Genomic DNA, 24,358 nt, shown 5'->3' on the forward strand with positions numbered 1-24,358 from the left:
ATGCTTGTCCTTAGTTTATTGTAGGAGCCTCTGTGAAGCTGTTTTTTTGAAGTAATGCCAATAGAAAGTGGAAGCTGTGCATCTGCTCGCCAAGCAAAGCAGAAACGCAAGTCGCACAGTCTTTCAATCCGAAGAACCAACAGTTCTGAGCAAGAACGGGCAGGACTGCAGAGAGACATGTTGGAAGGGCAGGTAAAGTAATACACCTCTGCTTAGGTGACTTCCTTAGTGGGGGTGGGATTTTTTTTTTTTTTTTTTTTTTTACGAACAGTTTATTCTATGTGGAAAAAAATCAAAAATAGGTCATGAAATACATGTAGTAAAGCCAGAGAAACAACAGACTTGTTTGCTTTCAATGTTGACCATCTTTGAAGGACGCTTGATGCCGTTTCCAGGCTCATGAAACCTTTTATTAGCTTTTACATATTCTTACACGAGTGGTAAAACCTTTAACAAAGAAACACCCTGTTCAGCATGCTGTGCCTCCCCCTGCATCTCCTCACATCTCGAAGTCGAAGTCTGATTCATGATTTCACAAGTTTGAATTTGGAATAGTAGTTACTCAGGACTATGAATAAACTGAAATATTTGTGATTACAACTTTGAAAGGCAAGGTATTGGTGGGTATGCAGTCTGGCTTTCCTTCCTGCAGAGTGAAATACTCTCTACTTGGCTGTATTTCTGCCTGCTTGACAGGTGTGAGCTAACTTACATTTTTCAGTGAGGTTTTTGTTTCGTTTTTGAACTCGTTTCAGTTGCAGATGCGGTTTTTCTGTGCACATAAATTTAAGTGAACAACAATCATAAACTTCCATAACGTTTATAATCATGTCAGCCTCAGTAGTAAATGTAGTCAGGAGCCTAATGCTTCACCTTACAGTATTGAAATTAACTGTAGCGAAGACTCTTACAGGAAGTGTTTCAAGCAGTGCTGGCTAACATAAGCAAATAACAGCCAGGAGACTACTTAGTATCAAACTGAATATACAGTGTTAATGTGGGCCTGGCAAAGATTATGTAAGACTTGATTTGTATCAGAGAGTTATTTTGAAATACTGTTTGGCTGTGCGAAACCTCACTTTCTCTTCTGAGCTGTCTGCTGGTACTCCAAAATGAACAGCTTGTATTTCACTGATGTGACAGGCTTTCCTACTGAATCTGTTATTCAATTAACTACAATATTAGTTTTGTCATCTGAAAGTTGTATCTAAATACTTTCCTGCACAGCAGATTGTATCTAAATACTTTCCTGCTCATGTCCTGTAACTGAAAACAGTTGCAGCCTTCCTTCAGGAACAAAGGACAGCTGAGAGATCAACCCTTGCTACCATATCTGTGTAGAAAACAAAAATATTAAATTAATTTGGTATTTCTTATGAAACTCAACAAATGTATTACACTAGGATATGTAGAATTTTTAAATGCTTTGTCGGTTAATTTGTTAATTTAACCTTGAACAGCCCACTGGCCAATTCTAACTTGTAGAGAATATTAATGCCACAATTAAAATTAGTGAAAATTAATGAATATTAATCACATTGGAGCTATAAACGACATGAGATCTGGGTAATGTGTTTTTTTTTTTTCTTTTTTTTTTCTTTTTTTTTTCTTTTTTTTTTCTTTTTTTTTTTCTTTTTTTTTTCTTTCTTTTTTTTTCTCTTTTTTTTTCTTTTTTTTTTTCTTTTTACCATGTTGGTTACTTTAACCAACCATGTTGGTTTAGATTTGCTAATGCTTCCAGGCTCTGAGAAGGAAGTTATAAACCTTCCCTATATTCTGAAGTTTTAGTAGGATAACTGAATTTATGATCTGGAATTCGTGGGTAGTTGAATCTGAAGTATTTGTTCAATCTTCAGGGTTTCTCTTAACAGTGCTTAACTTGTGAGGAGCACAAATTGCTCCTTTTAGCACTGTGCCTGTTTCTGTGAGTTGAAAGTAGCAAGCTGAAAGTATCAAAAAGAATGAATCATGCTCAAAGCAGGTGTGCTCTGTGCACATCTATTAGTGATATCTCTTGCTCTTGTCCTTAAATTCCATGTCCATAAATAACCTATCTGGCTTTTTGGAGATAGTCATCCTGAACGTAAGAACTACAGTATTATGTTAAGTTGTGGTTGCTTAAGTGCTGACTTGATCAAAGATGCCTGCTGCCCTCTAATGGCTACCGTGCGCATTTGTTTGTGTTTCAGTTTACGAGAACAGAAGCAATTTCTTTTTGGTTTGGCTTTGCTGGAACACTGAAGAACAAAACAAACCATAATCATCGTTAAACTTCCTTTGAAATGATGTTCACTGTAATTTGGGTGATGTCCCGTATTAATGTTATGTTCTGTAATGGTTTTTCTGTAATTTAAGGCCTCTAATAGTGGCGATTTGCATTGTGGCAGAAGCAGACTGATTTTTCTTTTCTTTTTTTTTTATAGCTGATGATGTCAAGACTTTGAAATTAAAAACTTTTTTCTTTTTCACGATTTCTTTTTTTTTATGTTGCTAAGTGCACACGCCCAATGTATTTGATAGGTGAATGCTGAGATGACAGTTATGCTTGAAGGGTCATTGAATATGTTCTAGAATGTCATAGAATGGCCTGGGTTGAAAGGGACCACAGTGATCATCTAGTTTCAACCCCCCCGCTGTGTGCAGGGTCACCAACCACCAGACCAGGCTGCCCAGAGCCACATCCAGCCTGGCCTTGAATGCCTTCAGAGAAAGGAGTAGTTGGGCCTTTTTACTGTTAGGATAAGGCTCACTAAGCAGAAACTCTTCTTGAAACATTTGGCTAACTAGATAAGATAACTGCATAAGTCAGCTGCATGTTGCAGTGTATTGGCAACTGAAGAAAAGAATACTATTAGTAGAATTTACTTGCATATTGTTCAGTAGTAAAAAATAAAACTAATAAAAAAATCTGTGCGCTTGAGTTTTGTCCTTTGAAAAGAGTACATGAAAAAAAAAGTAAAGTAACATGAGTTACCTTATATTGTACAGAAAGGTCCCCCAGTCTTTTTATTTTATGTTACATTGCAGAAGAAGGTTTAAGTTTTCTTTTTGTCAGGAGGTAGAAAACTTCTAAAGTGGGCTTAAGGTTGAAACGCAATTGGAGGTGCATGTATATACATCTTCAATTTAATGCTAAGTTTAATTATATGTATATGTGTTAAATATGTTACATATTTAACTTAGTGTATGTATATGTAACTAAACGTAAAACCCAGTGTTTTGCCTCCTAGGATTCTAAACTACCATCTTCTGTTCGGAACACACTCCTCGAACTTTTTGGACAAATAGAGCGGGAGTTTGAAAATTTGTATATTGAAAATTTGGAATGTGAGTATATAGTTTTTCCAGCAACTTCAGATCTAGGATATTCAATCTAGGGTATAGTACTTGAAAAGATTGCACTGAGTGCTGTAACGTAATCAATTGAGTTTTTCTGTGAGGCATTTGAAAGTTGTTTTGAACTTGGATTGAAAGTGCTTGTTAGTGCATCGTGTAGCCAGCACCTGCAGCTGCTCATGAGTTTTGAAGTTGAGCACTCAGTTAAAACACTCAGTAAAACACTCCAAGTATTATCTGCAAAAAAAATATGGTGTAATGTAACATATTGAAGTGATCTAAAGTGATGTACAACCTGGAGTAACACAAGCAGCTATATAGTAAAGTCCCTGCTAAATTTTCCTTGTTGGGTTTTGGAAGCTTGGCTTCTGCATTGTCAAACCTGTCTATGTTGGTCCCACGTCAAACCTTTTTCCACACTTTAGCTATTCTCACTGTTAAACCAAACACTCAAGTTACAGTAACATTCTTGCTTTGTTATTGGAAATGTGCTGCTTTTTTATTCTATTAAAAAGCTTTTTTTATTGTGTTGGTTAAATGCTTTCAACACTACACCATTTTTTACATTAGTGGAAGTTTGCGCACCTGACTTTCAGTCTCCTGCTAAGTTGGCTGGAAGTGAGAAAAGTTTGTTCTTGGATTTTTTTTTTTCCCCCACACAGAACATTCATGAAGCTTCAAAAGCTCATCAGAAAAGCAAACAGTGAATTTGCCTGTAACCCTCAGAGTGTAATTTTCCATCAATCCCATTTCTTTTACTTCTGCATCTTTCTCCTTCACCACAGTGTTTTTTTCACTCCTGGCATTTGTGATCTCTCAGCTCCCAGGATGACTTCCAAGTTGCTCACAGTTATTTTGGCTCTTGGTCTAACTCCTTCATTGGTGTTGCAGTTACATTCAGTAGAGAATCTCAGGTTTTCCTTCCTGGCTATTCATGTATTCTCTTTCTCTTATTACAACTAATTTCTAGTCTCTTCTAATTCATTAATTAATCCTTAATTCTTTCAGCTGTTTATTTTAATCTCCCTGACTTATTTGTTTTAGTCATCTGTTACTACAAGCTTGTCTTTGTTTCGTGTTGTGTTTAGTAAGTTTAGATGTTTGTTACTAGGAACACAGGAAAGAAAATCCTGCTTTGCTCATTTCCAGCAAACTGGAGGTGGTATGCAAGTGTAATCTGGCTTTTTATAGTGCTTATGACTGAGACTTCTGTTGTGCATTTTTCAGAAATTAGGAAAAACCACGATCCTAATGGATCGTGTTTTCCCAGATCAGAACTTGTGTCAAAGCCTGGGAACAAATGACCTTTCTGAGGAAGTTGTAAGAATTTGTGGGAAAGGCAGACCTAGTCTTCTTGAGAACAAGCTGAAAACTGCCTGGCTAACGACTTTCAGTGAAATTTGACCTGAGGAAGATGTTTAAAGTTATCAGCCCAGATTTTAGGGAATAACTATGAGCCACTGGGAATGTTCTTTGTGAAGTGAAATCAGACTATTTAAACCAGCGAAGCATCTGGAAATCTCTTAAAAGTACCTGATCTTGCTGTACCATTGCTCTGTTGCTCGAATGACACTGGCAAGGGTTATAAGTAATTGAGAGAAAAGCACGTTCTTGTTTCAAATGAATACCTTGTATTTTGTGCAAAAAATAATCTGATGGTACTTAATGTTTCTAAAACACTTGAATGTAAAATATATACATTCTCCTGATTTTTAATGAATCTCAAAGAATAACATGTATCTTTGGGGTCCTTTCTTGTGGAATCTCTAACTGTAAACAAGAGGTCAGGGAAGAATACTATTTGATGGTTACTAAAGTCTTTGTCAAGAAGCAACATACATTGCCATAAATGTACTAGCTGCACAATTAGTAAGTTTTCTGCCTTCTGTTGGATTTGAGTCAGTGTAGGTGGACCATATATTTTACAGAAATTGCTTTGTTAATATTTAGTCACATTTAATAGTAAAAATATCTAATCAGAAGCCAACAATGCTTTCCTTGGAATCTGGGTCAAGGTAGATCTCTGGAAGATTTTGTTTATGTCATTGTGAGAACTGCTTCTATAAGTTCATCTCTTTTCCTGTCCTCAGTGCAAGACATGTTTCTTGTAACACTTTTTATTTACAATGTTAATGATTTTGTTAATGGTACTCCTATTTTTGTATTAATTTGAATTTTTTGTTGTCAGTACGTAGAGAGATTGATACACTTAATGAGCGTTTAGCAGCCGAAGGACAGACAATCGATGGAGCTGAACTGAGCAAAGGACAACTGAAAACAAAAGGTCAGAGAACCACAAAGAATCTTAAATCATATTTTTGAATGTAATTTTTTGTACTTGGCTGGTCCAAACTTGGCATCTATTGACGAGTTACTTATAAAAATAAGCTAATATTGTTTGAAATATCTTCCTTTGTATTTATTTGTCTCAACAGCCAGCCATAGTACCAGTCAACTTTCTCAGAAATTAAAGACAACTTACAAGGCATCTACTAGCAAGGTATGAGACAAATAAAATCTCTACTCATTAGTGTGTACTCATGAGACTAATATGGCTGTCTTAAGTGGTAAATTATAGTTTCTTTAAACTAAGTAGTGCTGTTTTTTATGTAGATCTGCCTCGGGAAGAACAGTATCTTTATCTTGGATACATCAATTTCTCATTACTTCTATCACACTATTACCTTTTTTTATAGTAACTACTTATTTAAAAAAAATGGATGGTGGAGGGGGGAGGACATTTGCCTGCATATGCATGAGCAGTAGCTCTTTAAAGAGAATTAGCATTTTGATGAGGGAAATGAATTGTCTGAGTTTACTTGCAGAGGATTAAGTTCTCTGTATAGAAGGCAGTAATTACTTAATCTTGTGTCTGTGTGGGAAAAACTTGATCTTTCTGCTCTTTCAGATTGTATCCAGTTTTAAAACTACAACATCAAGAGCAATCTGTCAACTGGTAAAGGAATATATTGGCCACAGGGATGGCATTTGGGATGTCAGTGTTGCGAAAACTCAGCCAGTGGTTTTGGGAACTGCATCTGCTGGTAAGCTTTTGTGTTGCTTGCACATTCGGGCAATTCTGGTTTAAACTCTGAATAAAAGCAAGTGTTCATCAAGAGCATACCTGAATTCTTCATACCACCACTGAACTGTACTCTGAAAGAGTTGATTTAAAGGAGTTCAGTAGCTCAGAAATAAATTGGACTTTCCTTGAAATGCATTTATCCTGTAGAAAATTCAAACATCCTCGCTGTTCTTAAGCATGTGTCAGTTAGCTTTGGTGCAGGTCACTCTTCCCTTAGGGCCAGCTCTAGCTTGTTGGATGGTGTAAAAGGAAAGTTCTTGGAGCTGCTTGCTTGAAGAGGTGTCTTGCACACAGTGCTGTACTCCTCTATTCAGAGATCCCTGTAAGATTCTCTAGCAGTGTTACTTAGCATTATAAGAACAGCTGACATGGGATCATAGCTTGCATATTCTTGTGTACTCAAGTTCTTTGGGCTGTTGCTTAAGGATCTAGAGGCAGCTAAAAACCTTATTTTGTCAGTTGTTAAGCATCTAACTAGATTTCTCACTCTCTACTGAAGAGAGGAAACATTTACTGACTTATTCAGTAGTACCTGTGATGATCCAAAAATGAGTCTAGAGGCTTGTGTGTTTGCAACAATTTTAGGAAATAAATAATAATCAGTTAGAGTTGGTCAGTTTGAGTCTTTTGAAGAGGAAATAGAAATTGAAGACACTTACCATACACAAATACTATGGACCAGAAACCTTTTTTGCTCCATAAACTGAGCTGTAACTATTTTTATATGCCCACTGAGAGGCACATTTTGCCTTGTACTGATTGAACTTGGAAACAGCCGTTCTCCAATTCAGGATTAAAATTTTCCTTGGTTAAAAAATACTTGTGTTAATAATTCACTTGAGGTTGTGGGTGGATAAAGTAGTGACATTTGGAGTCCTTTTTAAGTAAGTTTTCGTAGTATTTGGCAGACTCAGGCATTTGAGACTTCTAGGCATAAATAAATAGTTTGTGCATAGAACTTTTGTTCCTAGTGACTCATTGGGATTTTCATCACTGAACTCTTTGTGTTTCTTAGTCTCATTCAGAACATTATACATAAGTATATACTCAAGTTAGGAAAAATACCACAAGTAGAATTTGCCTTTCTGTACTTATGCAAAATCATTCTGACTGGGGTAGCTCCATTTACTTCTTCTGAGAGATGTGTTAAGTTGTAATGATAGGAACGTTTTTCAAATATATGTGTAAGATAATGATCAAGAAGCCTTTTCTGGATTTGAAGTTTATTTCCTTTGGTGTGCCTTACAGTCCAAGTTAACTTGCTTATTGAATCAGAAGTAAAAGTGAAAACTATGTTTGTAACAAATATTTACTGCTACTTTTCAATCTTTATAGATCATACTGCTTTGCTGTGGAGCATAGAAACAGGGAAGTGCCTTGTCAAGTATGTAGGGCATGTTGGATCAGGTAAGATGGGAGCATGTTGTGAAAACTGGAAACAGTGGTTTTGGGAGGGGGAAGTGCCTTTTGTACACCTGCAAAAAAGTTTACTGTGGTTTGACTTTGTGGTTTACCAATACCATTAGCAAATTAATTGTAAAATTCCATCAGTCTTCTTACAGGGAATATCTTCTAATGTGATTTTTTTTTTTTATTTTTTTTATTTTTTTAGAGAGGAGTATTAAGATAGTTCTGTAAATTCTGAATGAATAAACAAAAACATATTCAGGAATTTATGGACACAATTACAAGAAGAGTTAAACCATGCACTTAAGAGTGTTGTCTAAATGCTTCTTGAATACCAACAGACTTGGGTCTGTCACCACTTCTTCAATGAGCCTGGTCCAGTGTTTGACTCTTGGTGCTCCTGGTGAAAAAGTTTATTTCCCAGTTCCCAATCTGAGCTTTCCCTGACATAGCTTTAAGCAATTCCTTTTCATCCTGTAGCCTCTCTACAGAGAGATAATAGGCACTTCCCACTCCACTCATACCCCGTAAGGGAATTATAGACAGCAATGAGGTCACCCCTTGTTCTCTTCCAGGATGAACAAACAAGTACCTCAGCTTCTCATAAGTCATATCCTCAAGTCCTTTCACCATCCAAAGAAGGGCATTTCTATTATTTTTATATTCTTGTATTGTGAAGTCTGAAACTGCATTCAGTACTTGAGGTGAGGCCACGTCAGTGCTGAATATAGAAGGACAATTACTTCTGACCAGTTAGCTATTCTGTTCATTCTGGGATACAGTTGGCTCTTCTGGCTGACAGGGCACATTGTTGGCTCGTTCTGATCCAAAGCCGAGCCAGATGTCCCCTAGTTTATATATACTTCCAGGATTGCATTGGTCTAGGTGCAGAATCTGGCATTTGCTCTTGTTAAATTTTTCATATGATTGATGGTTGCCCATCTAATAAGACATCTCTGTAAGACCTCTCAACCCTCAAGGGAATCAGTGGCTTCTCTTAATTATCATACATAAACTTACTTAGCGTGCACTCAACTGCTGTGTCGAGGTGATTGATTAAAAACACTGAAGAGAACTGGTCCTGAAATTGAGCCCTAGGGAACACCACCTATGTGGTTTAAAACCACTGGTGGGTTTTTTTTCTTGATTTTTTTTTTTTTTTTCTTTTTTTATCAATTGCTACTTGGATAATGATGAAATCAATGAAAGGCTCTAAACTATGTTTAAATAGATGTGTGTAAACTGTTCAAACCAAAGAAAAAAAGAACAGTGTTACATTCTAGTTTATGTAGCTTCCATTTAGTAAAACTTTGTTCACTTGCTTATGTGTGACAGTTGATTTGAAATGTTGGATGTCAGCAGTTATTACGCTATTGAGGTGATTTAGTGTGAACAATGAGTATCTTTTTCAACTCAATACTAAGCAAATTCCAGCATTCTCCTGAGAGCATAGGCATCTATTTTACTTAAATGATGAATACAAATGATTTTTAAGTTCTTTCTCCAACTGTTGAAGCGAAGCTTATGGGTTTAGCAATTAAAATGCTTAGTAATGTAATTAAATCTTATTCATTGAAATAAAAAATGAAGAGCAGCTTTGTAGGCTGACAGAATTCTTGCAGGGCTGTATTTTAAAACAATTGTGCTTCAATTACATGTAGTTGCAGGACTGAAATCTAATTTGTTATTTGCATTGGATCTTTAGGCATTTGTTCTTGCAGTCTTTAGCAACAATGAGGAAGTTTAATGATTAGGTTAGGAATAGTTGTGAATAATTAAATTCACCTTATGGAAATCTAGAGGAATTTTATATTAGGAAATATAATAGAAAATATTAGGAAATCTTATTTCCAATCAGCTTGCATACAATTGCTTGAATGTAGTTTGTTTGTCCTCTTTAACATGAAACACTTGTAGTAGGTTCAGGAAATAATTTGCTAGAAAATGTATATTGTGGTATCTGTGATTGACTTTCTGAAACTAAATCTCAGGATCTAAATCAAAGGACCTTTCCAACCCAAGTCATTCTATGACTGCTTTGTTGATACTGCATAGGTTTATGTGCTCCAATATTATGGTTTCTCTTAACTAAGGGGTTGCAATCCTACAAAAAGTCAATTAAAACTGAAGGCTTCTTGATGTCTCAATGCTTGTAATGATAAAACATTGTGAAGTAATTCTTTTAGTACACTAGCTTAAAGCTCTGCTTTGTTTTTTGCAGTAAACTCGATAAAGTTTCATCCAACTGAGCAAGTGGCTCTTACAGGTATGGTTTTTTTCATTTAGCGTCTATTTAATCATTTTGGAAAAATAAGTGTGTCATTTCCTACTGTCTTTTTGGTGTTGTAGGGGTCTCTCTCTTCTACTTTGTCAGTACCACTGTTGATTATATCGTTATTTTTTAAGGAATAAGAAATCAGACCTACATCATTCTATCTATGTTTATCATGCCATGCTGACATTTGTGCTTGGTCACTTGGAATTGTATATCTTAATACTTTTGAATTACTTAATGTTTCTGGAAGTAAAGTAAAAGTTACTGAATATGCACAAGAAAAAATGAAAACACAAATGGTAGTGTAAGGATGTTTTCAGGACAGAGAGTCAACATCAGTACAAATTTGAGTTTGCAGGTGAGCTCATGTGTTTAATGCTGTGGACTGTGCAGCCCAGCAATTGCTGCAGTACGCTTAGGATTAAAGAGGTGTGACTGCTTAGATTTTCCTGTTTACATGTGCTACCTGTAGTCAGTGTTGGAATACCATAAACAATATTATGCAAGCTGACTTGCTGTCCCAGAAATCATTCAGAGTTAATGAGCTGTCTTCTACCCTTCTTGGTCTTTCACGTAAGAAATTTTTTAAATGCATTTTTTATGGTTTATGTGCCAAGCCTGTGCACATGCATAACGAACTGCTTTTCACCTCAGTGTAGGACTCTCAGTGCTGCTCCTGAGTATTAGAAACATGTTTGTTTTGTCCATAGCAAAGAAAATCTTGGTTAGTAATGGATAAATCTCTTTCAAAAACAGTAGATCCTGAAATCAACTACTGAGCTGTGAACTGGTACCAGTTAAGCTGAGTTGCTTAATGTAAAGGCTGAATAGTTTCACTCCTGCTATTTTGGCTTTCTCATAAAAAATGGGCTAGAAACATTTAGTAGATGAAATCATTGAATGAAGAGGAACTTCAGCATATTTGGGAAATAGCATATGAAAGATGGTACTTGATGTATAAAATACTTTCTTCAAATCCAATTTATTAGAAAAGCAGTGAAATTAGTGTTCTGATTTGTAGGATTTAAGTGGATATTTTCACTGCAACAATGATCATTTTGGTAGCTAATTAAATTTTTACATGAGTTTTGTTCTCATCTGTGTTGAAGTCAGGGAAGTAACCATTTCATTAATATTGAGACTTGCTTACCAAAAAGGTTGTAACAGTGTCTGTTAAAAAGATGCCATGCAAACAGTATTGCCAAATATATAACATGAAAGCTTGTTTTGATTGTTCATAGAAATACTCTAATTTAATCAGTGCTCCCTTTCTCTCTCCCCCTCCATTTCTTTTTTTGCTTTCTTTTCCCTGTGCAGCATCTGGAGACCAGACAGCTCACATCTGGAGATACATAGTACAGTTGCCTACACCTCAGCCAACTGCAGACTGCAATGTAAGCAATCAACTTGCTGCAACTAAACTAATTGCACAGCAATTTCATTGGATGTGGGTGTTATGGTAGTACTGAGCATTACATTTATACATAATTAAAAATTACATGATTTCAGGATTGCAGAAGGTGGGGGTTTAAGGTTTTATTTGAATATGTGTATTTCTGTATCTTTGAAAAAAGAAAAAGTAATTCCTTTCATGTTTGTGAAGAAACTACAATGCCCAACTACCTTGAAAAAAAGTCAATTAAGGTAATAAGCATATAAGGTATAATTAAATGAAGTGGCAAGTGCAGTTTTTCATAACAATTAATTAAAATCATAAATAATAATAAAATTATTTCTGAACTTAAGTTTTTGTCACATACCTCACTGAGGTATTTGAATAAACTATAGTTGCTATGAATTCAAAGTTGATGATAAAGTGTGTATCTTTGGCATTTTCTGAACCATATATTTAATATGATTTCTAATTGACCTTTGCCAGCATTAATCACACTGTCTGGATATTGCTGACTCGAAGAAAAAAAAAACAAAAGCCTGTGGACAACATTTTCTGGCTGGCAAATGCTGTATGCAGCCTCAAATCAGCCTTACTGAATTGTGAAGACAGATGTAGTTTGTAGCATGAGCTTCTCAGTAAATGAAGTAGGGGCAAGGGGTGGCCATGTGATATGAAATGTGTGGATAGATTTCTGCATGGCAAATACTTGATTCAGATGAGTTGATTTGGAATTTTTATTTTGAAAGAGCAGTGCAAATGTTACCTTTTCCCATCCAAAAATAGTGAAAGAGGAGTGCGTTTGTCTTGTGTGAGTAATGTGGGGTTCAAAGATCAATTCTTTTCTTTCGTATCCAGTTTACATACAGGATACGTTATTTAAAGACCAAAAGGCAATGCCAAGATATTGATTCTAACAGATAAAAACACGACTCTAAATGGTTGTCTTCCCAAAGATTAAGACCGGTGCCTTTAAAAATTTAAAGGGAAAAGTCTCTTGATAATATGCATGGGAATGAAACTCATGGGTAATATAGGGAGAGGAATTACAGAAGAGGCTTGCCAGACTATATGTTGGACAGATATTTAAACAGTTCAATAGAGATTTTAAAATGAAGAAGTTATTAAAAATTCATTTAATTCAACTGTCTTTTCCCTTCAACTATGATTTTGAAGTAGGCACTTAAATAGACGAGGTTCTGTAGAATTCACTACCCACATTCATGTTACATGGAGTTGGAAGCATTTACACTGTAAAATGTAAAAAAAAGAAAAACTTAGAGGCATTCTTTTCCATTTGTTTTTATTCTTTTTTCCTCTTGAATTTTATAGCAAATGTCTGGAGAAGATGAATTTGAGTTCTCAGATAAAGATGAACCAGATGGAGATGGAGATGGTTCTAGCGATTGTCCCACTGTTAGAGCTCCGTTAACTTCACTCAAAAGTCATCAAGGAGTGGTCATAGCAGCTGATTGGCTTGTTGGGGGGAAGCAAGCAGTGACAGCTTCGTGGGATAGGACAGCAAACCTGTATGATGTAGAGACTTCTGAGTTAGTCCATTCTCTTACAGGTATTTCTTCACTCAAAAAAGGTATAATTGGTGGTTTATTTTTATGGGGATCCCTTATTGTGAAAGTTGTATCTCTGAAGTATGGTGTGAATATGGTGAGCAACTTACCTTGCTGCTTGGTGTTGCAGTGGTTTCTAAAATTCCAACCTTGTAAATTCACAGAGCATGACTTTGTGTTCTTTCAAGCATGTGATAGAGCCAACAGAGCAGTTGTTTTAAACTGAATATAGCCAAATTTTCATTCTTGCAAAGTATTTCTGTTGTCTTTATGGCATATTAAGTAGCAGCAGTTTCTTAATCATCATGTGAAATGAGTAGCACTTTTTTGGTTTTAAGTATAGTTCTAAACTTGGCATCAACAAGTAGCATCAGAGTTTAAAATAACTAGTACACTTTTACTGATTGTTTAAAAGAGGCTATCAGCATTCCATTCCAAGCACGTGTGGAAATGGAAAGTCTTGTTTTCACTACCTTATATGTTCTCATCTGTGATTGTAGGGCATGACCAAGAGCTAACACACTGTTGTACCCATCCCACCCAGCGTCTTGTGGTGACATCCTCACGTGATACAACCTTCCGCCTGTGGGATTTCAGAGATCCTTCTATCCATTCTGTGAATGTCTTTCAGGGCCACACAGAGTAAGTGACAGTTTCTTCAATTTCTTTTTAATATTTTTATTTTTTACAAGTTATAAATGTACTTGGTTGCTAGTATGAACAAAACTGTTTATATTCTCTTTTTGAGGTACTAAGTTAACTTTCCTACACTGTAAGACCTGCTTTCACAGACCAGATGAGCTGTGCACAAAAAGCTGTACGTGAGGCAGCAGCGTGTGCTTGCAGCCCAGAAAGTCAAATGTATCCTCAGCTGCACCACAAGAGGAGTGGCCAGCAGGGCAAGAGAAGTAGTTGCTCCCCTCTGCTCTGCACCTGTGAGGCCGCATCTGGAATACTGGGCTCCCAATGTAAAAAAGATGCAGAGCGATACAGAGCTGTTGGAGTGGGTCCAGAGGAGGGCCGTACTGGTGACTAGAGGGGCTCATCTCTTGTGAAGCAAGGTTGAAGGAATTGGGCTTGTTTAGTTTGGACAAGAGACCTCACTGTGGCCTTTCAGTACTTAAAGAGAACTTAAAAGCAAGTGGGGGACTGACTATTTACATCATCTGATAGATGATAGGACAAGGGAGAATGGCTTTAAACTGAAAGAAGGGAGATTTAGATAGGTGCAAGGAGGAAATTCTTTATTCAGAGGGTGGTGAGGCAGTGGAATAGGCTACCCCATCCCTGGAGGTGTTTAAGGCCAGGCTGGATGCAGCCCTGGGCACCCTGAGCTGGTGGGTGGTGACTCTGCCCACAGCAGGGTTTGGAACTCGATGATCTTTAAGGTTCCTTCCAACCCAAGCTACCCTGTTACCTCTCGGAGGCCCCATCTGTCCTTAACTGTTCTGTAGTGTGGTGATTTATTTCATGTATTGTGACAAGCAGAGAAAATGTCTGATCAACTGTATTACCCCTAATCTACGAGCATAACTAACACACACACACACACACACACACACACACACACACACACAAATCAACTAACTATCCTCATACCTTAAATCACCTTTAATTATAAATTTTATCTAGATATAATGTATAAATAATATCACACCGTAAGCTATGGCTGCTGGCTTGAAAACGAAGTAGTGCTGTGTAACGTTCAAAGAGAACAGTTAGGAGTTTTCTCTGAAAATCAGATTTTTTTCACACATACAGTTAAGATTGTTCCTGCCTTTTTGTACTGATCTGAGATCCAAACCATCATCAAATCCTAGCAATGCACGGTGGTTCAGAAGTTTCATTCCTTTGTGCTGCACTTGATACTGCAGCTGGCTTCTCTCTTGGATGCTGTAAAATGCTTGCATTGGGCGTGAGTGCTTCTCAATGCACTGGAACTAAAATGTGAATCTGAAGAGGAAAAACAATTTTTACTAAATACTTCAGTGTCTGTGGAGCCTGTGAGCAGAGGCAGCAGACCTGTCAGCAGATGGCACCACAGCTCTGCCATGACTGCCAGACTGGGTGTCCATAGCTCCAGCTCACAGTTTCCAAAAAACATCCCTCAAAAAGAGGCTCAGAGCTCCAGCCTCTGAAGTCGGGTGATAGCTGACCACCCTACCACTTTTGTCTCTTAAACTTTGTGTCAGGCACATGATTCCTGGTTCCAAGAGCAATTTTTAGTTTTGGAAATTAGACAGAAAACCAAGGATTCAAACCTGATGAGATTTGCTTTTTTTTCACTGCCATTTTATACTTTGTGTCTGTTTGCTTATTAAAGGCATAGGTGGATAGTGTAATTTCAAATTCCTTCCTTAGTAGCTGTAATGAATCAGATTTAAGATTTAGTCAAAATGGCACATGATTTATTAGAGGTATAATGCAATGATACTGATGTTGAGAGGCTAAGAGACTTGCATGCTGAGTATGATTTTATAAAGCTAATTGGCTTAAAAAAATGATAAACAATTACTGTGCATTGCCTTGTACTATACAGTGATATGCTCTCAAAGTAAGTGTGTATGCCAGTGATGAGGGACTGTTTGTATTTAAAGTAAACGGACTAAGAATTACCTGTTATTTTGGTATTTGAGCATATAACTGTTCACTGTTAAAAGTGGGCTGTTTCTTGTAGTTTACTGCTGTCACAGTTCTGCTGCAGTCCAAGAAAATAAATCATTCTTCAGCAAAGGCAAAAGGAGCCTGTTGTGACTGTCACCCCTGTGCTGGCCTTCTTACACTGATGCCTTTTGATGTTTTGAACTAGTTGTAGTGGACTTTTCCAATTGCAGATGAGGCTCTTCTAGTGATAATGATTTTAACTTAGGCCTTGGTAAATCCTGTACGTTGCTCATTCCAGTATTTAATCTCCCTGTTAAACTTTTTGTGCTTTCCTAGTTGGACTAGCTTCAATTTCTGGTAACTGGATTTTATCTTGCCTTTTTAATATGAAAGAGTTTTGCATTCTGTATTAATAGATGTTTAGGTGATGATAACGGTTTCATTTATTTGTTTTTTATAAACAAAGCATGTTTTCCAACATGTTTTGGCATTTACTAATCCAGAGGCCAAGTCAGTACCTGAATAATACTTCTGTACTATAAGCCTGCATTCAGCTGAGTCTCTAAAGGGCATTCAGGTTGTCTTTTGAAGATCTGTAAACTTTGTTGACCTTTTCCTTGTATATGACTGTTTCAGTTCCTAACTTGTGTCACATTTTATCTTAGGTTTGATGCACCTCCAGTTTGCCTCACTTGTTATTTCCTACAGGTTTAAAAATATGAATTAGTGTGGAAATAGTACTAATTTTTAATTAAATATGCTTTTTTCTGCATTTTGTGTGTGCACCACAACAAACTTTTATTCCTAGTACTGTTAATCCCTATCTATCTATGAGATGTCTATCAGAACCCTTGGAAAAGCTCATGTTTATGTCATCATCCATCCACTCACTTGTTCCATGTTAATTGAATTGACTTCCTAAGTTAGAGCCTTCCAGAAATTATGCTAGAATGGCTTGGGTTGGAAAGGCCCTCAGAAATCATTTAGTTCTAGCCCCAGTGCTGCGCTGCAGTGGGTGGTGGCTTGTAGGACTTCCTGACTACTGCATTCCTCCTTCCTTCATTAAGATTGTGTGGTTCTAGGAGAGGAATGGAAAGCTCCAGTACATCAGCTAGATCATAGAACCACAGAATGGCCTGGGTTGAAAAGGACCACAATGCTCATCCAGTTCCCCCCCTCTGCTGTGTGCAGGTCGCCAACCAGCAGACCAGGCTGCCCAGAGCCACATGCAGCCTGGCCTTGAATGCCTGCAGGGATGGGGCATCCACAGCCTCCTTGGGCAACCTGTGCCAGTGTGTCGCCACTCTCTGAATGAAAAACTTCCTCCTAATATCTAACCTAAACCTCCCTAGTGTCAGCTGAAGACCACTGCCCCTTGTCCTATCTCTATCAACCCTCGTAAACAGCCGTTCTCCTTCCTGTTTATTGTGAGAACTGTGAAGCTAGTGAAGAGCAAATATGTCTTGCCTCTTCAACTTTTTATCTTGTAAATCCTACGATTGCTGGAAAATCTGAATTAAAAAGATGTAAAAATATTTGAGTAGTGATTTCATTAGAATGCTGGGCTGAATTCTGATATTTAGTGAATTTGGAATTAATTTCAAAATGGATTTCTTTAGATACTAATAGTTCTTTTATTTTCATGGGCACTCAGGTTTGCTAAGGTCAGCAGGCTTTCCCTGATTCTTTGTTCCTCAAGATTTAATTCTCATTCTCTCTGATGTGTCTTACTTAGTGAAATGAATGTGTAACTGCATGCTGTTTTACATACAAGTTCTGCATCTTTGACTAAAATCTGTGCAGTGAGAAGGAAGTATTTACAGGCTTCCTATGACAAACAAAATGTCACCAATTTGCTGCTCTCAATGGAGTTCAACCAGTTTAAAGATTAGTTCCTCTGGAGATATTCCTGTTCCTACCTTAGCTGTTCCTGCCATCAGTGATACTTTACCTCCCATTTTTTCTACTGCTCCTAATCATTCCCCATGAGTTGGTTTCGGTTCAGCTTCTGTAGGAAGTGCAGAATTTTTCTCAGCTTTCTCCCAAACCTTTCTGACTAACTACATAATTCTTCTGTTACTTTAGTGGTACTGCCTTGTTCTGTTTCCTAAAAATTGTTTCATTAGGCTGTCACTGCCATGTTCATATAAAGGCAACATGACTTGAATTACTACACAATGATTAGTAGTAGTCAACTTACAACTTATAATATATAGTCAAACTATGAGGGGAAGGCATTAAAATATGAGGTTATGGAGTTGATATTAGGTTCTGTAACTTTTTAATGAGGAAAATTAGACTGCTTCTGTTTTTGAAATACTTTTTCATCTTTATTTTAAGAAAATAATGAAAAGCTAATGACTTTTAATTGCTGCGCCCTATAAAAGAAATGTGCATAGGATTGTGGTGAAAATCAGTTGCAAAGAGGTTTTCCTACAGGAAATATTACTTAAAAGTTTTAAGTGACTGATCCTACCTTAGCCAGTTCTCTGCTGTATAATCAGTGGCATGCCCTCTTTAAGCTAGAAGAGTAAGAAATTGAAGTTAAAAGCTAAAATAAGAAAATCCATTACACGTTTTATGTTAGGGGATTGGATATGTAACATACAAATTTTGAATGCCCTTCATGTTAGGCATTGCAGTCACTTCAAAAAAAGATGTGGGCAGATGTGGGTTGAAAATGAGCACAATGATCATCTACTTTCACTCCCTCTGCCATGTGCAGGGTCACCAGGGTCACTAGACAAGACTGCCCAGAGCCAATCCAAACTCTGTTTATGAATGCATGCTCTAAAAAGTGCTCTGTGTGTGTGTGTGTATATATATATATTTTTTAATTTACCCACATAAGAGTGTGGCCAAAGACCTTTTCTTTGTATCCTATTCAGTGGAGTCTAACACTTTATAGTGTTTTGTTGTTCTAAAGCTTACATAATGTATGCAGCAATACTGCAGGGATAAATGAACCTTTTTTATTCCATCCTAAAGGTAATGAAATTGATTTTAAAGACACCATAACTAATTTGCTAACTTGCTATTGAGTAATTCTCATAAAAGCTACTGATTGGTTTTCAGTACTGCATCATTTTATTATTTTAAGAAAGCTAGAAAGAAAACGAGATATTTGTTGTTTTCTCTTGGGTATCATGAAGCACATATCTCTGGAATAGGCGTTGTTGATTTAGTTGCTAGGAAATGACATTTCAGTGCTAACAACAGTCTCTGAACTCCCACCTTTTCTATGTTACTTTTTCATAGCTTGTTCTTAGCCTTTCTCAAGTTGGAGGAAAAAGCTCTGCTCATACTGGGAGATAAACTCAGAAATAGACTTAGGGAATTGTATGCTTATGTCTTCTGGGCATTGAGGTCCTTTAGCACTCCTAAAACCTAACTATGCACTCAGATGTGGAGGTATTGGTGTGTTCCTCACAGGGTGTTTACGTGGCCAGGGCAGCAGTCCTTTTGGCTGGCATCTATTGTCCATAACTGTGGGTTTTAAACCCAGTTCCTGGCTTCCCCACAGGCTGTGGGCTGCTTTGTGTAAGGATGTGCTTTATTCCCCTAATAGAATATACATTTTTCTTTAGATTTAGTTCCTGAATGTTACCACTTACAATGTAAGACCCATATTTGAACACTTAAATGTTGTTTTTTAACTATGATTTAGTGTACATATTTATCTGAAAGCTCTCTTAGTTCATTTCCTCCAGAATTTAGTCCCTCATGCCTGTTAGCACTCATGAACTTAGTCCATGTGCCCGCTAGTTCTGCTGCCAGGAAGGCATGTTTTCTCCAAGTATTCAACTGCAAATCCCAGTATGAGTTGCAAATCAAAATGGAAACAGAAGTGCTCACTTTTTTTTTTTTTTTTGGATGCATTGCCAGTAAGTGTTCTGCATCAGCATTTCATGGTCCAACATTTTCAACATCACTTTTTTTTCTCCCTGTGTGTGAAATTTCAGCAGATTGTTATGCAAAACAGTTTTGTGTCTCAGTATGACTGGGGAGACAGCTGTTCAGCCTAATGAGGAGTGCTAGCACTACAGTATTTCTGTTGATTGAGACCCACGGAGGGAGCAGAATGTTCGAGGCCGGGCAGTGGTGTGTGGTGAGGAAGTGCCGCGCTGTCAGCTGGAAGTACACGCTCGGCTGCTCCCTACGACAAGATAAATGAGTTTTGCTGGGGTTTGGCAGAGGCTGAAGCTTTTCTGGAGAATAGTTGTAGCACACCAAACTCCTCCTGGGACCCATGGTTTGAAGTGTCATAAGACTGCTTCTTTTTTGCCAGGCTTTTTTTTCCCCACTGTCCTACGATACCTGTCATCTGTTTGATTTATTAAAAACCTAATGTCTTCTAGCATTCCCTTAACAAGGCTTGATGATCTTTTGTTGACACTTTTTATTAATGTAGCCAAGGATATGTTAACCACAGGTTTAAGTTTAGTTAGAACAAACTGAAGATTACTAACGATGGAAAGTAAAAATGGCCAAGTGAAAATGTGGATTGATGTCTTTTAATGTTTTGATGCGAGTGGAGTCAGGGAGGCAATGCCGAAAGGTTTTTGGTGTATTGGCTGCTCTGTCGACTTATTTCTTCCTATCACAGACTTTCCTTTGCTTGCTACTCAGGAAGTAGGCTTTCTTGTTGCTATTTTGCAGTAAGTAGGGCTTTTACATCTAGTCTTTGATTTCTGAGCTTTTAACAAGAAAGGCTATTTCTGTAGTCACTTGTGCTTGCAACAGTGCATATCCCAGTCAGCAGTGCCTTTCAGTGATGAATTTTGGGATGGTAGTCAGTGGATGAAGACTACTAAACACACTTGTCAAGGTGTGGACAAGTGTGTTTATGTGGACAAGTGTCCATGGAGTGGACATCCACAACCTCTCTGGGCAACCTGTTCCAGTGTCTCACCACCCTCACAGTAAAGAATTTCTTCCTAATATCTAGTCTAAATCAGACTAGATATTAAACTCTTCCAGTTTAAAACCATTTCCCCACGTCCTGTCACTACATGCCGTTACCAAAAGTCCCTCCCCAGCTTTCCTGTAGACCCCCTTCAGGTACTGGAAGGCTGCTATGAGTCCCCCAGGCCTTCTCTTCTCCTGGCTGAAGAGCCCCAGCTCTCTCAGCCTGTCCTCACAGAGGAGTTGAGGTGCTCCAGCCCTCTGATCGTCTTCGTGGCCCTCCTCTAGACCTGCTCCAACAGCTCCAGGACTTTCTTTTGCCTTTCTATCCTTTACCCAGTCATCAGAGTGCTACAGGGGGAGCTTCACAGCTCTTCTGTTTTACAGGCTTTCTCCTGATGCGCCCAGTAGCATCTGTATGAATAGTTAAACTGAAAGTAGTACAGACGAAGATTTTGTTTTATTTTGAAAATCATTTTCTTTTGACAGGAGCAGGAAGGATTGAGCTAATCTAGGACTGACATTCTGTTTGCATGGCAATGGCTTTGACTGTTTTCATTTGAAAGATGATAAATCTAAGAAAGAGAACTTTACGTGGTCAAAAAGACTTAACTATGTTTGACAGTGATAAGCGATAAAGGAGAACCAATATGAGATCAAAGAAGCTGGAAAACTGTTTAAAGTTGTGGAAAAAAGCATCCAAAATTGGAGGGTTATTTTAAGGCAGTTTCAGAACATATTCCAGCTATAATTGGAATAAAATGTATGATGGGAAAACAGATCATATCTGTGTGTTGGTAGCAGAATACTAAAATACTGTGTGTGTATTCACTCACGTGGAGTCTTTCCATGACTTGAATTCTTCATACTGCCATGTATAAGGAGGGCTCACAGTGTGTGTGAAGTGTACAGATTTAATAGTGTGAAAGTTCTAAACCTTATTTCAATGTGCTGCAGCAATATGGGGGTGTGAAGCATTTTTTTTTTTTTTTTTTTTTTTTGCAGCTTATGTGAAGAACTGGTGAGAAAATAAATGAAGAAAATTAGTAAGATTTGTGTAGGTTAGGCAAGCGGAAATCAAGTTGTGTGCAAAGAACACTCAAACTCTAGTCTGCATTAATTTGATTGTGTGAATGAATTATCTTCCCAAATGCAAAAGTGCCTCTTGAAAGATTCATCTGCTGTGGCCTTCATGTATCTTTTGGCTTTTTGTCTTTTGGTTCATGAATTCCAGAAGATTAGGTGAAGACCTCTTGATTCTTGTTATAAGCATCTCTCTGATAGCTTAGCTGCACTCTAATAATGCATTAGGAAGCTTGGTGTCATGAGTAAAGTGGACCTTCATCCTAATTAAAACTTAATTTGGTGTCAATTTAAATTAAGAGGCTCACATAAACTGGTCCATTGTGACCTGGCTAATGCTAATTTCAATCAGCAGTTTGGATAGGACATGAATTCAAATTTCTGCAGAACAACCAAAGTGACAGTAACGACTGACAACTTAAATTAAAATTACTAAATTCTAAGAAATTGATATGCGTGACCCCAGTTACAAGATAGGTCATTAAATCAGTTCTGTAGAAACAGAGTTGAGAAGCCTCCCTAATGATTTTAGGCGCAGCCAAAAATGCTTTGCTGGTGCGCTCTGAGCACAGAAAATAATTGGTTTTCATTTGAGAATCTGCGTAGTATTTAACTGAAAACAGTACAAAAGTGTTAATTGCTTACTATGAAATAATAGGTAAAAGATGTAGAAAAGAAGTCATGAGAATTTTTCAGTTGAGCTCAGCAGTATGCTGTTCTTGGAAAGTATAAAATCCAAATGTAATAAAATCCTTTGTGTATGTGAATAGAATTAAATTTAACAATTACATATATATAAAAGTACATAAAATATGGTTCCTGGAAGGAGTAGTTTGTGTTTCTATTTAATAGAAAGGTTCTTGATAGTCATTCTCTGGCTGACTGCCCATTTGTAGCCATAGTGAGTGACGTTTAAAGGACTGGCTGCTCATGCTTCTTGATATTACTACTTGCCATGTGTCTTACCTGACATAGAATTAAGCTACTTGTAAAACAGGGATTAAAATCAGAATTTGAAATTATCAGATTGAGATAGCTGCTGCTAGCAGAGTTACTCTGGAAGCTCTGTGCTTGTGTGTAGTACCATGTTTAGATGGATTTAAAAATAGCATTGGTTATAATCTCACATGGGGAAGTCTTTTATTGGGTACTAGTGATTCAGTTGTAGGTGTCTGATGTTCACATTAATACAGAACTTCAAAAGTGAATTAAGGTTTAATGAGCTATGCATTTCCTGTCCCATTAGGATAAATGGAATATGAGAAATGCCTACAGACTGACTTTCCACAGAAGGAGAAGGGGAAAAACAAGCTGTACATTCTAATGGAAGCACAGGAACAGAAACTTTAAATCGCTTGCTAGTTTAATAACAAACCTCAGGGCTTGACAGTTTTCTTTTTTACTCTTAATTGTTTAGCACTGTGACATCTGCAGTTTTCACTGTGGGAGACAATGTTGTTTCTGGTAGTGATGACCGTACTGTAAAAGTTTGGGATTTGAAAAACATGAGGTCTCCTATTGCTACCATTCGTACGGATTCTGCAGTAAATAGGTAAGCAGACCTTCAAATTATTATTTTCTTAATTAAGAGAAATTTAGTTTTAGTCACTGTAATTTGAATTGTATAGTGAGATTTATGAGATTTTGAAAAAGGTCTGAAGTGGTTTAATAAACTAGAGATTTTAGTCAGCATTCATTTTCAATAAATACAATGCGTTGCGTTTCTGAGACGTTTATATTGGATGCAGAAGTTAAGCCTGTTAGAATATCTGGCACAATGAACTATCTTAACAATTTAATGCACTTTATTTTTGGCGTGGATTCTATCCAGAAGGAATGGAGCTATATCACTTCTTGAGGTCTTAAACTTGCATTGTCGAGTTCTGTTTGCCAGGCTCACTGTTGTATGCATAACCCGCCTTTTTTTTCTCTTCTGCACAGGATTAATGTATGTGTTGGCCAAAGAATCATTGCCCTTCCCCACGACAACCGACAGGTCAGGTTATTTGACATGTCAGGAGTGCGATTAGCACGCCTCCCTCGCAGTAATAGACAGGTAATGGAGTTCCTGTACCCTTAACGTATGTCTCTTCTTCTCTTTATACAAGGATAAAAATAGGGTTTGATGTCTTTAGTGCAGAAGCTGACGAAATGCTGAAAGACACTCATCTGTACATGTAGACTGTAACTGAAAATGACCAGCATGCAAATAAGTGACGTATTGTAGATTTTTTTCATTGGCATTTGAAATGGTGTTTGAACTGAGTCTCATGGCGTTTTTCCCCTTGTGAAAATGGTAGTAATGTCTGCCTTCTCTGTGAAATAGAAGAAAAAAATGTTTGAGCGTTTTAAATGTGTTTTCATGTCTTGGTGTGAATCTGACTGTCCTATATTGCTCAAGCTTTATGGCCACCATGGATGCATGTAGATATAGCTGACAGACTGTACAAAAGGGTTTGAAGAGCTGTTAAGTGTTTACCTCTTGTTTACCTTCGTTACTGTGATTTTTGTTTTTTTTTTTCTTTATTTTTCCTTAGTATTCATTAAAGCTGACACAACAGAAAAGGAGGATTTTTTTATTTATTTGTTTTACTTGAGCGCTTGTCAGAATCCTCCTTGGGGTATTCTTGTTGCTATTGAACAATGCATAGGGCATTATTTTTGCTCAGTAGGACATTCCTCCCACTGTACTGTTATCCTTT

General features: G+C 37.3%; 1 protein-coding gene across 2 annotated transcripts in view; it reads left to right on the forward strand.

Annotated features, from left to right (window-relative positions):
* Positions 1-24,358, forward strand: part of WDR37 (WD repeat domain 37) — a 37,192-nt gene that overhangs the window by 9,054 nt on the left and 3,780 nt on the right. For both annotated transcript variants that reach the window (XM_052696095.1, XM_052696094.1), the window contains 12 exons: positions 15-192; positions 3,231-3,327; positions 5,525-5,620; positions 5,772-5,836; positions 6,245-6,380; positions 7,757-7,828; positions 10,050-10,094; positions 11,421-11,497; positions 12,829-13,066; positions 13,565-13,706; positions 23,074-23,208; positions 23,598-23,712. In XM_052696095.1, the coding sequence (XP_052552055.1) occupies positions 55-192; positions 3,231-3,327; positions 5,525-5,620; positions 5,772-5,836; positions 6,245-6,380; positions 7,757-7,828; positions 10,050-10,094; positions 11,421-11,497; positions 12,829-13,066; positions 13,565-13,706; positions 23,074-23,208; positions 23,598-23,712 (1,356 nt within the window). In that variant the 5' untranslated portion in view covers positions 15-54. The remainder of the gene's footprint in view (positions 1-14; positions 193-3,230; positions 3,328-5,524; positions 5,621-5,771; positions 5,837-6,244; positions 6,381-7,756; positions 7,829-10,049; positions 10,095-11,420; positions 11,498-12,828; positions 13,067-13,564; positions 13,707-23,073; positions 23,209-23,597; positions 23,713-24,358) is intronic.

This window comes from Tympanuchus pallidicinctus, unplaced genomic scaffold (genome assembly GCF_026119805.1).
Source record: "Tympanuchus pallidicinctus isolate F22 unplaced genomic scaffold, pur_lepc_1.0 scaffold3, whole genome shotgun sequence".
Lineage (NCBI taxonomy): Eukaryota > Metazoa > Chordata > Aves > Galliformes > Phasianidae > Tympanuchus > Tympanuchus pallidicinctus.